Source organism: Dipodomys spectabilis, unplaced genomic scaffold, assembly GCF_019054845.1.
Source record: "Dipodomys spectabilis isolate Male_0828 unplaced genomic scaffold, ASM1905484v1 ptg000125l, whole genome shotgun sequence".
In the NCBI taxonomy this organism is placed as follows: Eukaryota; Metazoa; Chordata; class Mammalia; order Rodentia; family Heteromyidae; genus Dipodomys; species Dipodomys spectabilis.
The window spans coordinates 9,630,212-9,644,047 of record NW_024870802.1 but is presented as its reverse complement, the minus strand read 5'-3'; the positions used below and the strand labels follow the sequence as shown (position 1 = coordinate 9,644,047).

The 13,836-nt window shown below is 41.6% G+C and overlaps 1 protein-coding gene across 1 annotated transcript in view; it reads right to left on the bottom strand.

Annotated features, from left to right (window-relative positions):
• The window catches only part of Cfap43 (cilia and flagella associated protein 43), a 74,806-nt gene that overhangs the window by 24,588 nt on the left and 36,382 nt on the right, over positions 1–13,836 (bottom strand). The window contains exons 13-20 of the mRNA XM_042689407.1: positions 11,520–11,660; positions 10,972–11,144; positions 9,387–9,536; positions 7,199–7,329; positions 6,195–6,339; positions 3,492–3,605; positions 2,725–2,802; positions 336–461 (exon numbers count right to left, since the gene is read on the bottom strand). Of these exons, the coding sequence (XP_042545341.1) occupies positions 336–461; positions 2,725–2,802; positions 3,492–3,605; positions 6,195–6,339; positions 7,199–7,329; positions 9,387–9,536; positions 10,972–11,144; positions 11,520–11,660 (1,058 nt within the window). The remainder of the gene's footprint in view (positions 1–335; positions 462–2,724; positions 2,803–3,491; positions 3,606–6,194; positions 6,340–7,198; positions 7,330–9,386; positions 9,537–10,971; positions 11,145–11,519; positions 11,661–13,836) is intronic.

Genomic DNA, 13,836 nt, shown 5'->3' with positions numbered 1-13,836 from the left:
TATCTGTCTCTGTCTCTCTGTCTCTGTCTCTGTCTTTCTCTCTGTCTCTCTATCTCTGTCTCTGTCTGTCTCTCTGTCTCTGTCTGTCTCTCTGTCTCTGTCTCTCTTTATATATATATATATATATATATATATATATCTGTGTTGGTGCCAGTACTAGGGCTTGGACTCAGGGTCTGTGCCTTAGTTTTTTCTTCTCAAGGCTGGCATTCCACCTGAGCCATAGCTCTACTTCCAGCTTTTTTCCTTCCTGGGCTGGCCTTGAACTGAAATCCTCTCAGCCTCCTGAGCATCTGGTACCCAGCCTGATGGAATTTAAGTTAAATGTTCCTAACCTTTGCCACCTCCTCTTCACTTTGGTCTTGAAGCCTTTCCAGTTCCTCAAGATCCAAGGCAAATTCCTCTTCATCTAATTTTGCAATAGAATCTACTTCTTCATTTTCTTCCATCATACCCACAATCTGAAGTTTGAAGTAAAAAAAAGATGATAACAATTAGACCTCAAGGGAATATCTTTCTTGGTCTCTTTAGACAGCAATCAGTAGGAAGATGAATGTTCTGTTTATAGGCTTTTGTAATTATTGAAGCTTTAACATTTGACCCTTAAAACTCATACATGAGCTGGGCACCAGTGGCTCAGGCCTGTAATCCTAGCAACTCAGGAGGCTGAGATTTGAGGATAGAGGTTTGATGCCAGTCCAGGCAGGAAAGTCCATGAGACTTTTACTTTCAATCAAACACCAGAGAACTGGAAGTGGTGCTGTGGACTGAAAGTGGTAGAGAGCCAGCCTTGAGCAAAAAAGCTCAGGGATAGTGCCCAAGCCCTGAGTTCAAGTCCCATGACCGGCAAAACAACAACAAAAACTCATCCATTTAATACCAAGACAGCAAAACATATAAGTTCATCACAAACTGATTTTGTTTATTTTAGCAATACTAGAGTTTGAACCAGGGCCCTGCCGTGAAAACTTCATGAGTTGGGAGGCAGGTGTTATACCATTTCAGCAATACCACATAACCCTTTTGGGATTTAAGTTATTTTTCAGATAGGGTGTTTCATTTTTGTCTGCAGCCAGCCTGGATCATGATTCTTCTACCTAGGCCTCCTGTGTAGCTGGGATTATGAAGTAAGGACACTGGGTCTAAGCAATATGCTTTGTCCTTACAGCCATCCTGGTGCCTTGCTTGGTAGAGGGGCCTTTCCTCCCAGCTCTGAAAATCCTAGAACTGAGAGAGGCCATTCTTCGAATGCTGTTTAGCCTTAGGAGAGCTTTGCTACAGAGAATACTCTGGTTCTGCCCTGGTTATCTCCCTAAATGGTTTGATTCACTTGCCTCTGAGTAACCCCTAGGTAGGTTCCCATATGGAAAATTTGAGGCATATCCCCCTAAATGGACCATTTCTGGCCTCTGAGCTACTTCCCCAGATGGAACAGGTCTTCTGGTACCTAAGCTACTTCCCAATATGGTCTGCTTTTGTTGGGCTTGCGGGACTCCACCCCAAGCATGTGGATAAAGAGCGGATTCAGTAAGTCAGAAGACAATGGAACACACATTCCGAACTCTAAGGGGAAATCATTGCCCATGTAGGCAAACCATCAATGGAATGTGAGTCTAGGCTAGACATTTTAAGAAAAATCAGACATTAAAGTGTTGTATGACTCTAGGGGCAGGGACCATTCACCCTGGATTACATGTGAGTGATAGCCCATGACACAGCTGTGTAACAAAGGGTGTTCCCCAGCTTGGAGAGCAAGTGCTTAGACTAGACATGACAACAAACATGACAGATCTATTACGTCAGGTACTTGACTGAATTGAGAAATATTCTAGCATTTTGCTAGAGTCTGAGGAGGTGATAAGTGCAAAGGCAGTTATTTATTCCAAAAAAAATAAAGTTATAAAAAATAAATGTGTAATCAAAGTATCCGTGTAGCTCAGTTCTGAGGAGGGTCTGCACCATCCCAATGGCATGTAAACTGAGCATAGGATCTGTTGTGTGGTGGGGTATGTGAAAGAAAACTGATGTGCTCACATTTAATACTGGCAAACCCATAGTTAGCACAAGCACACAAAAACAAAACAAAACACAAAGAACAGTAGTAATAAGAAGACTAGTTAGCAAGATGAAGGTAAAGAGCCAAAAAGAAAAGGTTATGAAGTTATCCTATGAGCATAGGAATCAGAGAAGTAGGGCAGGGGTGGTTTTAAAAATATTCATTTCGGAGCTGGGCACTGGTGCCTCATGTCTGTAATCCTAGCTACTCAGAAGGGTGAGATCTGAGGGTCATGGTTTGATGCAGCCTGGGCAGGAAAGTCTAACCACCAAAAACTGGGAAGTAGTGCTGTGGCTCAAATGGTAGAGCGTTAGTGTTGAGTGAAAAAGCTGAGACTGGGTGCTCTGGCCCTGACTTCAAGCCCCTGTACCAATACAAAAAATAAAACATTAGTTTTTAGTTTATACAATTTAGTTTCATTTACAAAAGGTACATGTATAACTTGGTTAAGAGTATGAAAATACCATCTAAAGATGGATATTTGGGAAAATAGAGAGGAAAGCCACTGTTGACATAACACCAAGTATGATATGGAGAAGTTCCACCTTGCTACAGAGCCTTGGAAACGTCAGGGGGGTGCTTCCCCACACTCTGTAGAACAGAATAAAGTTCAAAAAGTAATAGGGCCGAGGGCAGAATGCATGCACATATAAAGTCCTAACACTTACTGTTTTAGTGAGCAGCTTGATTCCCATCTTTATGTCTTTTCTTTTCTGAGAAAACAGTTTAATCTCATTTTTGATTGCCTGAAATGAACAAAGTACATTACTGACCAGAGTAAGAGGACTGCAGGAAGATCTATCAGACATTCCTGTGCATGCATAGAGCAGTGCTCTAGAGACAGAAATAAACACTTCTAAGAGCATGAAGTGTCTGAAATAATGTCCCTGCGGATACTTTGCTTATATCTAACTGTAAGTGACCATGGAACTGATGTCACTTGTATAAGCCAATAGAAAGAAAATAAGGAGTGAAAAATGAAACAGTGAGTAACTGACAATGGGAAACCAGTGTGGCTTTTGATTTGAGAACTCAGGGGCAGGGGTTGCCATCAACATGCTGTCTGTGTCCCTTTCATTATGTCTGAAGCTAAAGCACCCATTCTGTTCCCAGATCTTTGTATTAAGATAAACATCCGAGCCAGACCCCTACAAAAAACAAAACCAAACAAAACAAAAAACAACTGACTTCAAAATGGGGCCACATCACAGCTTTTGGGCTTACCTGGACACTTTGGTTAGGTTTCATGGTAGCCTAAGTAAGTTCATACAGCTATTTAACTGAATGTGAAAGATTGGGCTATATTTTAGAAAGTTGCTTGCACAAATAGTATCCCATTAAACCATCTAACGTTCTACTAGGTTTCCATAGGAACGGAATCTAGTTGGTACACCACAGGGCAGGATTTTAAGCCTGTCCTACACTTTATAAATACCTCTTGGCTTTTTTGTTCAATCCAAGAACGTTCCTTCTGGTGACTTTCTTCAGGGATTTGCAAGTCCTCTTGTGATGAGTCAATATTTGGCTTAGGCTGAGATTGATTAGAACGCTACAGACATCAAATTAAAAATTTGTCAAGTTCTCTTTCCCTATCCTTTTAATCACACTAAGTCCTTTCACATTTGTTGTGTTGAAAAAAAAAACAGTATATATTTGTCTGCCCAAGATAAAATGCCTTATTAATTCTTTTTTCAATTTTCTTTTTTTTAATTGTCAAAGTGATATACCGAGGGGTAAATTAATTCTTATCAGTCTGTTCTTATAATAGAAATAAACCAGTTCTAATGACTGATAATATAAAGTTACATGAAATTGAACCATAGCAATACCTTGCTTCAATCTTGCTGGGCACTATGGGTCATAGTTAGTAATCCCAATACTTGTAAAGCAAAGAATTGACCATTAAGGTTTGTGACCAGCCCAGCTCCCCTAAATAATAGTGCAATATCATCTCTACACCAACAACAAAAGTCTAGGTGTGGTGGCTGACACCTGTCATCCCAGTGATGTGGGATGCATAAGCAGAAGGATAGAGGTCTAAGCAAGAATAGACGTCCCATCTCAAAATGGACTGCAGCAAAAAGTGATGAGGACTTGGCTCAAGTGATAGAGCATCTGCCTAGGAAGTGCAAAGCCATGAGTTCAACCCACCAAACAACAACAAAAACTAATTGCTACCTGGCAAGTGATCAAGAAAGTCACTAAACCAGGGGCCTGTGGGCTTACCCCTATAATTCTAGCTATTCAGGAGGCTGAGATTTGAGGGTCAAGGTTGAAGCTGGCCAGGGCAGGAAAGTCTGCAAGACTCTTTTCTCCAATAAATTGCCAGAAAAGCCAGAAGTGGAGCTGTGGCTCGAGTGGTAAAGTGCTAAAAGAAGATCAGGGACAGTGCCCAGGCCCAGAGTTCAAGCCCCATGACTGACAAAAAAAAAGTCAGAAATGATCACACAGGTCATATCACTACCAAATAATTCCTTCTGTTACTGTGGACCACATAATCTTGCCATCAAATTCTATCCTGTCACTGGTGCTTTCCACTCTATAGTATTTCCCTCTAGAGCATCTATTTCTCTCTTCTACTGCATCTCTCACAACAGTATCCAAATAGATACTAATCACAGAGGAAAAACCACTGACCCCTGACCACACATTTCCCTGTCACTTCTGCCTCATTTCTACGCTCCCCTTTTTAGCCAAGTGTTGTGGAAGGCTGTAGGATGTCACAGCCTCCTGGCTTCTCCTCACGCTCTTCTCTGCTTTCCTTAGTAGGAGTTGCTCTCTCTTGGTCTTTCTGCTTCTCCCCAGTCATTCTCTCATCACGACTCTATAGTCTTCTGGCTTTAAATCCATCCAGTCCACATGCCCTTCCCCCTCAAATCAGCATCTTCAGCAGCCTGTTCACTTGTTCAATGGGTGTCTGGAGCCCAGCATGGGTAAAACTGATTCGAGATCCCTTCTTTCTCCCCTACTTCCTCTTCTCTACTCCCCTACTTCCTCTCAAAAGGCGTTCCCCATCCCCATGCAGGATGCCAGCTTCTATACAGCTGCTTGGAGAAAAGAATCCAGGAGTCATCTGAAATCCTTTCTTGGCCTCTCCTTCTATGTTTAGTCCTAAATGACACTGACTTGGAATCCATCACCTCTGTCCTCCCCATCCCAGAACTGCTCCCCTATGTCTGTCATTGCCTCCTGAGCCATCTCTCTGCTTCCACTCTGGTCTCTACAGGAAACTTGGTCCATGGAGCAGAAAGTGATCATTTAAAAACCGTAAATAATACGTATTGTTAATCCTCTGCTCAGACTATTCCCATAGACTCTCCTTACTTGCAAAATAAAATCTAAGCTCTCGACCAAGCTCTTCCTCAGTTGTGCTTTTTCCTCCTTTGAGGATCTCACCTCTTACCACTCCCTTTCTGCCTTTTGTAGGTCCTCACACATCACATGCCACACCCGTTGCCCCTCTGCCTTTGGCTCACCTTCCCTCCATCTCATTTCTTTGCATAGTATCTTCTTTAGTTTAGATCTCAGCTACCCAGGCAACTATTGTTACATAAGCCAATTTAACAAAACATAGAATAAAATATAACTTTTCACTATCTTACCTTGAATTATTTATTTGCTTATGTTCCCATGTCTCTGCATATACCAACACTCTATTTTAGAATGTAAACACCTTGAAAATAGACACTTTTCCTTTCTCCTTTAACGTCTGTAACTCTACTCTCAGCCTACCATTTTGAAGGTACTCCATAGATATTTGTTGGTTGATTTACTGAATGAATGAATGTTGTTCTAGTCAGGACACTTTGCAAATCATGCATGTAATATGAAAAACATAGAGAGACAGTTTTGACCATGTACCAGTATTGGTAGTAGATTGATTATTCCCTCAACAAGATTAGGCCTTTTAGTAGGCTTTAAATAAGATCTCATATGATCTGACTCTTATATCCATCTCATCTACATATTCGTGACCACTTTAAGAAAGCCTGAATATTTTCAGTCTAGTGATTTGAAAAAAAAACCAAAACTATACCTAGATCAGAAGAAATATTGCTAAAAATGTACTTAAAGAAAACTTAATGGAAAACATCACATGATTTTCAAGGAAAGTAAACTAACTACAGTGGAACTCAACTGTGCGTTCAGGTTCGCTTGCCAAATCTATGGAACCATGGCGTGTAGTTAAATAATTATTCTCCTCTTCCATGGTGCCAATCATGAAAGTTAGTACATTCCGGCAATATGAGGTCATTTCAGTGGCTAAATTTCCTGCAAGCCGCCTATATTAAAAAAGACAAAAAATAACCAAAACCAAGAACCACAGACCCCAGCATCACATTAACAAAAGTATATTTAGCAGTATTATTTCCAGATGCCTACACAAAGAAATAGGTTGTATATTACTAATGCCTCTTTATGTTCTGTACTTTGATCTTTGATATCTGGGGCCTTGCTGACCCTCCCAGGGACAAGCCAGTTCCTAGAGATAGTAAAAGCTGGCTCTGGGACACTGGCTTTCAAATGCAGACACCATAACCCTAGCCTTCTCAAGACCATTATCTTCCCTTCCCTATAGTCTCAGGGTCAAGTCCTAGACAAGTAAAGATTGCTCCTGTGCTCCCAGAATCTGCTGAGCCCACGTGGTCCTTCCTTTGGAAACCAAGGTTATTTCTCACCTTTCCCTCCACTTTCCCAGTCTGATCTACCCTGGGGCTTCCACTGTGCCCTTTTCCCATAACATGGCACATCATCTACTTTCTGGACCTAGAAATATAACAGTCTTCTCAATAGCCATCTTTCTTCTAGAATGTTGGTTTTGCTAGTCTTTTTTTTTTTTCCCCCAGTGGGTCGTGGGGCTTGCACTCTGGGCCTGGATGCTGTCCCTGAGCTCTTCAGCTCAAAGCAAGTGTTCTACTGCTTGAGTCACAGCGTCACTTCCGGCTTTCTGGTCGTTAATTAGAGATAAGAATCTCATGGACTTTCCTGCCTGGGCTGCTTTAAATCTCAGCCTCTGAGTAGCTAGGATTACAGGCATGAGCCCCCACGCCCTGCTACTTCTGCTAGTCTTGAATAATGAAATCTCTATTTTAACATATCCTAGCACATGGTTGGGGGTGGCTTACTGTTTACTGTATGTACCTCCATTTTAGGTAGACAAGGGTGGCGTCATCTTTCCCAGATGCCAGAATATGTTGTCCATCCATGGAAATTCTCAAGGATTGAATTCCTTGTCCATGGTGAGAATGACTCCGATATCGAGAAAATGGTTCCTCAATAGTTGTAGAGACAAAGCAGAGAAATTACAAACACGATTTTGCCTTATCACTTTTCTAGCAAGGTTACATGTGCTTTTTCTTGCCAATAGGTTGCCTCCTATTTGCAGATGACATTTTTGCTGGTATGGAAGTAGTCTCAGCAATGTGCAGCATTTAAAATCTTTAGTTCCAAGCAATACTGACTTGCTCTCTTCTTTTGTGTCATGTGGAAGGAGAGGGGTTATTGTCATTGGCTTTTTTTTTTTTTTTTTTTTGGTCAGTTGTGGGGCTTGAACTCTGGGCCTGGGCACTGTCCCTGAGCTCTTCAGCTAGCTCAAGACTAGCTCTCTACTACTTGAGCCACAGCACCACTTCTGGTTTTCTGGTGGTTAATTGGAGATAAGAGTCCCAATGACTTTCCTGCCTGGGCTGGCTTTGAACCATTATCCTCATTTCTGAGCCTCTGAGTAGCTAGGATTACAGGAGTGAGCCCCCTATGCCTGGCTTATCATTGACTTTTGACAAGCAATCAGACACAAGGAAGTGAATGTCCTTGCTGAAGGCTAAGAGGCCTTGAGTAAGAAAAATTCAGAACCTGCCACCAAGAATCAGGCAGAGCAGCTGAGTGTAATGTGTAATCAGAGTGGAAAAGAAGGAAGACAATTTGTGTGTGTGTGTGTGTGTGTGGGTGTGTGCATGTGCATATATTGACCTGTATGCCAGTACTAGAGTTTGTGTGTGTGTGTGTGTGTGAGAGTGAGTGGGTGTGTGTGCATGTGCATATATTGACCTGTATGCCAGTACTAGAGTTTGAACTCAGAGCCTCATGCTCTCCTGTGGCTTTTTCATGAAAGGCTGGTGCTCTACTTCTTAAAGCATACCTCCACACTTTCACTTCTGGCTTTTTTTGTTGGCTAATTGGAGATACAAGCCTCTCAAATTTCTCTGCCCAAGCTGGTTTTAAACCTGGATCCTCATATCTCAGCCTCCTGAGTAGCTAGGATCACAGGCATGAGCCACCAAGGCCCACCGGAGAGGATAATTAAACCAATTCATCAAACCAAACAAAACATTGCATGAATGGGGTACATGTGGCAACAGGGTAAGCTCCTTGACTAAAACTATTACTTCTACCTATTCTGGTTCTCAAACGCAAGGCCTTACCTTTTAGAGTAGGACATATATTCAAATAGTTCAAAATAAAAAAAAAACCTATCAAACAACATGCCATGAAATCTCTCCCCTGTCCCTATGCCCCACTATAGGGTAGCTGAATTTGCAAATCATTCAAAAATAATCTCTAAGGGATTCATGTTCATTTGTTTTTTCCCTGTAGAGTAGCACCACCATTGCCCAAAGATTCCTTCTTCTAGAAGTGAGAAAAAGGGGCTAGGATGTTCCCAAATACATCTAGACCAGTGGAAATGTGTCATGTATAAAATGCCTGCAGTGTTCCAGGTGTGTGGGCAGAAAACTTAAGTATCACTGATTGAATTCAGTTATGCCACTGGCCAGCACTAGACAGTCCCTAAAACATTCCCACCTTTTGGGGAGAGCCAACTGTTCTCACTTTGTCAGATCAGAGCACAGTAGAAATCAGAATTGCTTCGTTGAGCAAGAGGTCACACTGAGCAAGAGACCAGGTGGGAAGGCCACAGCTGGGGGTGGGGGTAAGGACAGCATGTTGCAATGCAACCATTTCCAGAGCAGTTTCCCACATGTCCCCCAGGGTACAGAGGTGTTTCGCTAACTTGTTAGCTGAACATTTCAAGTGTAGTGCCTCTCAGCGAGTTTCCAAGTCATGCAACAAACTAGCAATGATGGAGCAGGGCTGGAACTCAACCACAGTACCCTGTCCAGTGCTCTGTATCTGCAGATCATGGCACAGAGATTCAAACCACTGCACATAAAACCACTGGTAAAAGAACATTAATGTCATTAATACCATCAGTGATAAGGAAATAGTTGAGTCAATTCACTTGAGAGAGAGTTGTGAATTCTTTCCTAAGGGCTTTTGTTTCTCATCTGAAAGCATTATACACATTTCATATTACTTTTAAAATGGTATTTACCAAAGTCACAGTATCTCGGATGCAGAGAATTCCACATTTAGCTATTGACATGAGCCACAATCCGTGTAAAGACAGAGAGAGCCTTCCTGGTCCATATTGTTTGCTTTGCATTTTTTGGAATGGCTTAAGAACACAAACACCAATATGTTCCTGCCAATAAAAGAAGAGAACTATGTTATAGAAAACATGAGGAGCAACTTTGGGTCTGCAGATGCACATAGATTATAGAATCCGAGAACACTGTCCATTGAAATGAACCAGGATCAAGTAGACACCTGTGTTTATGTCTTTGTTTGCAAATAAAAGTTTGTTTCTGCTAATGTATAAGAGCTCAACCTACACTGACAATCTTTAGTCTACAAATTATTTTAACACATCATGTGCAATGAAATGAAGCCATTACTAGCTCATTATGTATCTTATCCCTCTCCCTCCCCCCCCCCCCCCCATGTGTGGTCCTAGGACTTGAACTCAGGGACTAAGCACTGTCTCTGAGCTTTTTTGCTCAAAGCTAGTGCTTCACCATTTAAATCATAGCTCCACTTCTGGCTTTGTTTGAGTAATTTATTGGAGAATAGAGTCTCACAGACTTTTCTGATCTTTCTTACCCAGGCTGGCTTTGAATCTTGATCTTTAGATCTCAGCCTCGTGAATAGCTAGGATTACAGGTGTGAACCACCAGTGCTGGCCCTATCTTTATTTTTTAAGATAAGATCTCTCACTTTTGCCAAAGCCAGCCTTGGACCAAACTCTTATCTCTGCTCTGCCTCTTGAGCACCTCGGTTGGCAAGTGTGTACCACCATGGCCAGCCCTCCATGTTTATCTAGTCATCAAAGCTCAGTTTAAATATTCCTTCCTCCATCACACTTTTCTTGACTCTTTCCTGCCATAAACCATTTCTTTGCTTTCTCAATTTCAATGCTAAATGCCAGGTATTCTGAGATAGAAGGAGGTTTACTTTAGAATTTAGAGCAGACAGAGAGATACTGTTAGACCCAAGATAAGAATCAGTGAGATGCTGACTGGCTAAGGACAGTATGCAGAAGGCCATTGTGGAGGACCTTTGTGTACAAGAGGTGACACAACATGGAAGAAGTCTAAAGAAAGAGTGATGAAAGCATGTCAGAAACACAATTTAACTAGTTTACGCCATTTTGCTTGGGGCTAGAGTACAAAATTCCACCAAAAATCATCTATAGATGTTAATACCTATGGACTAGAGCTAATGCTAGAATTTTTCTTTAGACAAAGAAACCAATATTGTATCATCTGCATGACTATCTGACAAGTATGATATATGTCTTACAAGTGTTAAAGTCTTTTGAACGTATTTTATGATGGATTAACAAATAACACTGGGATATATCTAATTCAAGGGACTTATGTTAACATAATAAAGCCATTATCAATCGGACTATTCTGTGGAAGCAAATAGAGCATATATACATATATATATATAAAGATCGATCCTCAGAACTAAGCCTCCTGAATAGGTAGCACTACAGTCATGAGCCACTGGTGCCTGGCTCGGATCACTTTCAAATCTTGTAAGACAAATGGAAATGCAGTTCTGTTTTCACATACTGTTTCAGGAATAAGATAGCTACAGATGTATGGAACTTGACTACAGAAGCCATAGATGCGATTGTTTTGAAAGCCCAGGACCGCAGAGGACAGCGCGTGCTCCGTTTCATACAGGAACTTATGAACCAGCTCGTCTTGCAGCCTCCCCCTTTCATCGGAAAAGCCTGTAGAAACTGCAAGATTTGGGAAAGAAAAGAGATCGCTTGTGTCCAAAGTTAACTATATTTTACTTAAAGCAACAGAACAAGAGGTATCACAAAATGCCACACCAATTTGATATAGCATTGGATTCTATATTCCTTTTCTCTGATAATAATACAGACTTGTGAGTCACAAGGCCTAGAAAAAACTCCATGTTTCAAATTGTTTGACAACCACATCCGCTTTTCTTTGTAAAGATGTACATTTTTGCCTCTTCACATGCTAAGAAAAATAATGCTATGACTACAAAAACAAAAACAACAACAAGAAGAAAACCAGAAAATAACTAGAGCAAACAGCTTATTTAGGTCCAGGAAGAATGAGTTGGGTTGCTCCTTTTTCCTTACCTTCTGGTAATATTTTAGGCAGAGTAAATATTTCCAGCCTGCTGCTTCCTGTTTCTGGAAGTGGGGAGAGTACCATCACTTCTACTAAGTCTCTTTCCAGAATAGACACTGTGGATATCTGTAGGATTTCTTTACCTGACTCTGAAAGCAAATGGAAATCAATCCATAAGTTGTCACTGGTTAAATTTAGGAAATCTTTTAATCTGGGTATGATTATACACCCCTCTAATCCCTGTAATTGGGAGACTGACACAGGAAAATCTCAAGTTCCTGGCCAAGAAGTTCTTGGGAGACCCTGCTTCAAAACTTCCTAACTTTAAGAACTTTTTCCCATTTCAATTAAGATATCATATAATAGCTAGGTGCCAGTGACTCATGTCTGTAATCCTAGCTACTCAAGGGGCTGAGATCTAAGGATCATGGTTCAAACTAGCCCAGGCAGAAAAGTCCATGAGGCTCTTATCTCCATTTAAACTTGCAAAAGCTCAAAGCAGAGCTGTGGCTCAAGTGTTAGAGTGTTAGCTTTGAGTCCAAAAATCTCAGGGACAGCACTCAAACTGAGTTCAAGCTTCAGAACCAGCATATCCACACGCAAATATGTATCACATAATACACTTGCCTTCACTTAGTCTCTAGTACCAAATTTGTTTACTGACATTTAAAAAGGACCCTTTAAAAGATAAAGTACAAAAGGAATGGTTTTGAGGAACTGATTAGGGCTATTTTTCCTGCTTTAGTGTCTGGACTGACATTTCCAAACAGCTTGGTTTGGCTCAGGCTCTTTCCCAATTAGGGTGCTTTCTAAAGCCCACCATATCTGATGAGAATCTGAACTGTTCTCAACCCAATTCTGCCTTCATGATCCACTCATCCCCACCCCCTTGAGGCCAGTTCTTAGATAAACATTATCACTGGCTCTTTCTAAAAGTGCACATTGCCCCTGGACTGTCTGTGGTCATTGCTTGATTTCACAACTTAAAAGTTTCCTCATTTTACTATACTTAGACCCTGACCCCCTTCCCTCTGCGCTCCTAGTATCTGTAACTCTGCTTGGTTGTGCCTGATGCCCCTCTCCAGCGATGATTAAAGTCTGATCTGATCTGTTCAGGCCTCTGTCTCCTTCCTATCATTTCGTCCACTTGATCGTTCCTGACAATATCTACCCTGCTCATCTATATGCTTTAGAACCTCACATGCCAACTACAGACCATCCCACCACTGTTTCTTTTTTTCTTTTTTTTCTTGGAATACCATGGCTTGGAACTTAGGACTTTGTGTTCTTACACAGCTTTCATGCTCCTGGCTGGCGCTCTTACCTACTTGAACCATAGTTTCACTCTGATATTTTGCTGATTATTTGGAGTCTCATAGGCCTTTCTTCCTGTACTGGCTATGAATGGAAATTCTCCAGGTCTCAGCCTCCTGAGGAGCTAGGATTTCAGATATGAGCCATTGGCACTGAGCTTGCATGCCAGTTCCCCTACTATAACACTGGATGTTAAACTCAGACAGCAATATTCTTTGCATCAGTGATCAAGGGACTGCAGATGTGCTGGAAGTATACATGATTAGCAGTTGGCTCCTCTTAGAATCCAGCTAGTCTGACCTTGGCCAGGGGCGCCATGCCTGGAGCTCACCATAGGTTCATTTCATACTTACCTGGCATCCTAGACAGTGCTATTTGCCTACTCAGCCTTCTCCAGGTATTCAGTTGATTGCACTCCTCCTTCTTTATAAAAGGAGGCCCAAGGGCATATCACAGAAAGTCAGCCTTGATGGCTTTATCCAGAAACACATACTTTCTCAGTTTTTAATCCTCTTTTGTTTCTTCATATTAATGTAGCAATCAGTCTCAGGTCCTAAATGTGGTTTTTTTTTTAGCCCATTATTATAATCTTCAATTGGACCACACACTATCTCTTAACCATCTTTTATTTTTACTTTTTAGTTTTCAGAGCTGGTGATTAACTCAGTTTTATGCCAACACTCTTCAATAGTAAGTCATATTCCCAATCCTCGATCACCTCTTTTTTTTGAGGGGGGGGGCTGGTTGTGGGTTTGAACTCTGGGCCTGGGCACTGTCCCTCAGCTCTTCAGCTTAAGGCTAGTACTCTACAACTTGAGCCACAATGCCACTTCCGGCTTTTTCTGGTGTTAAGGAATCGAACCCAGGGCCTCATGCATGCGAGGCAAGCACTTTACCACTGAGCCAGCTTTCCAGCACATCAATCACCTCTTTTTATGTTCGGTGTTCCTTATGGCTTCTTATATTCTTCCTGAAGGATGCCTAGCTCTTCAGCTAAGAACTTTCCTTTCC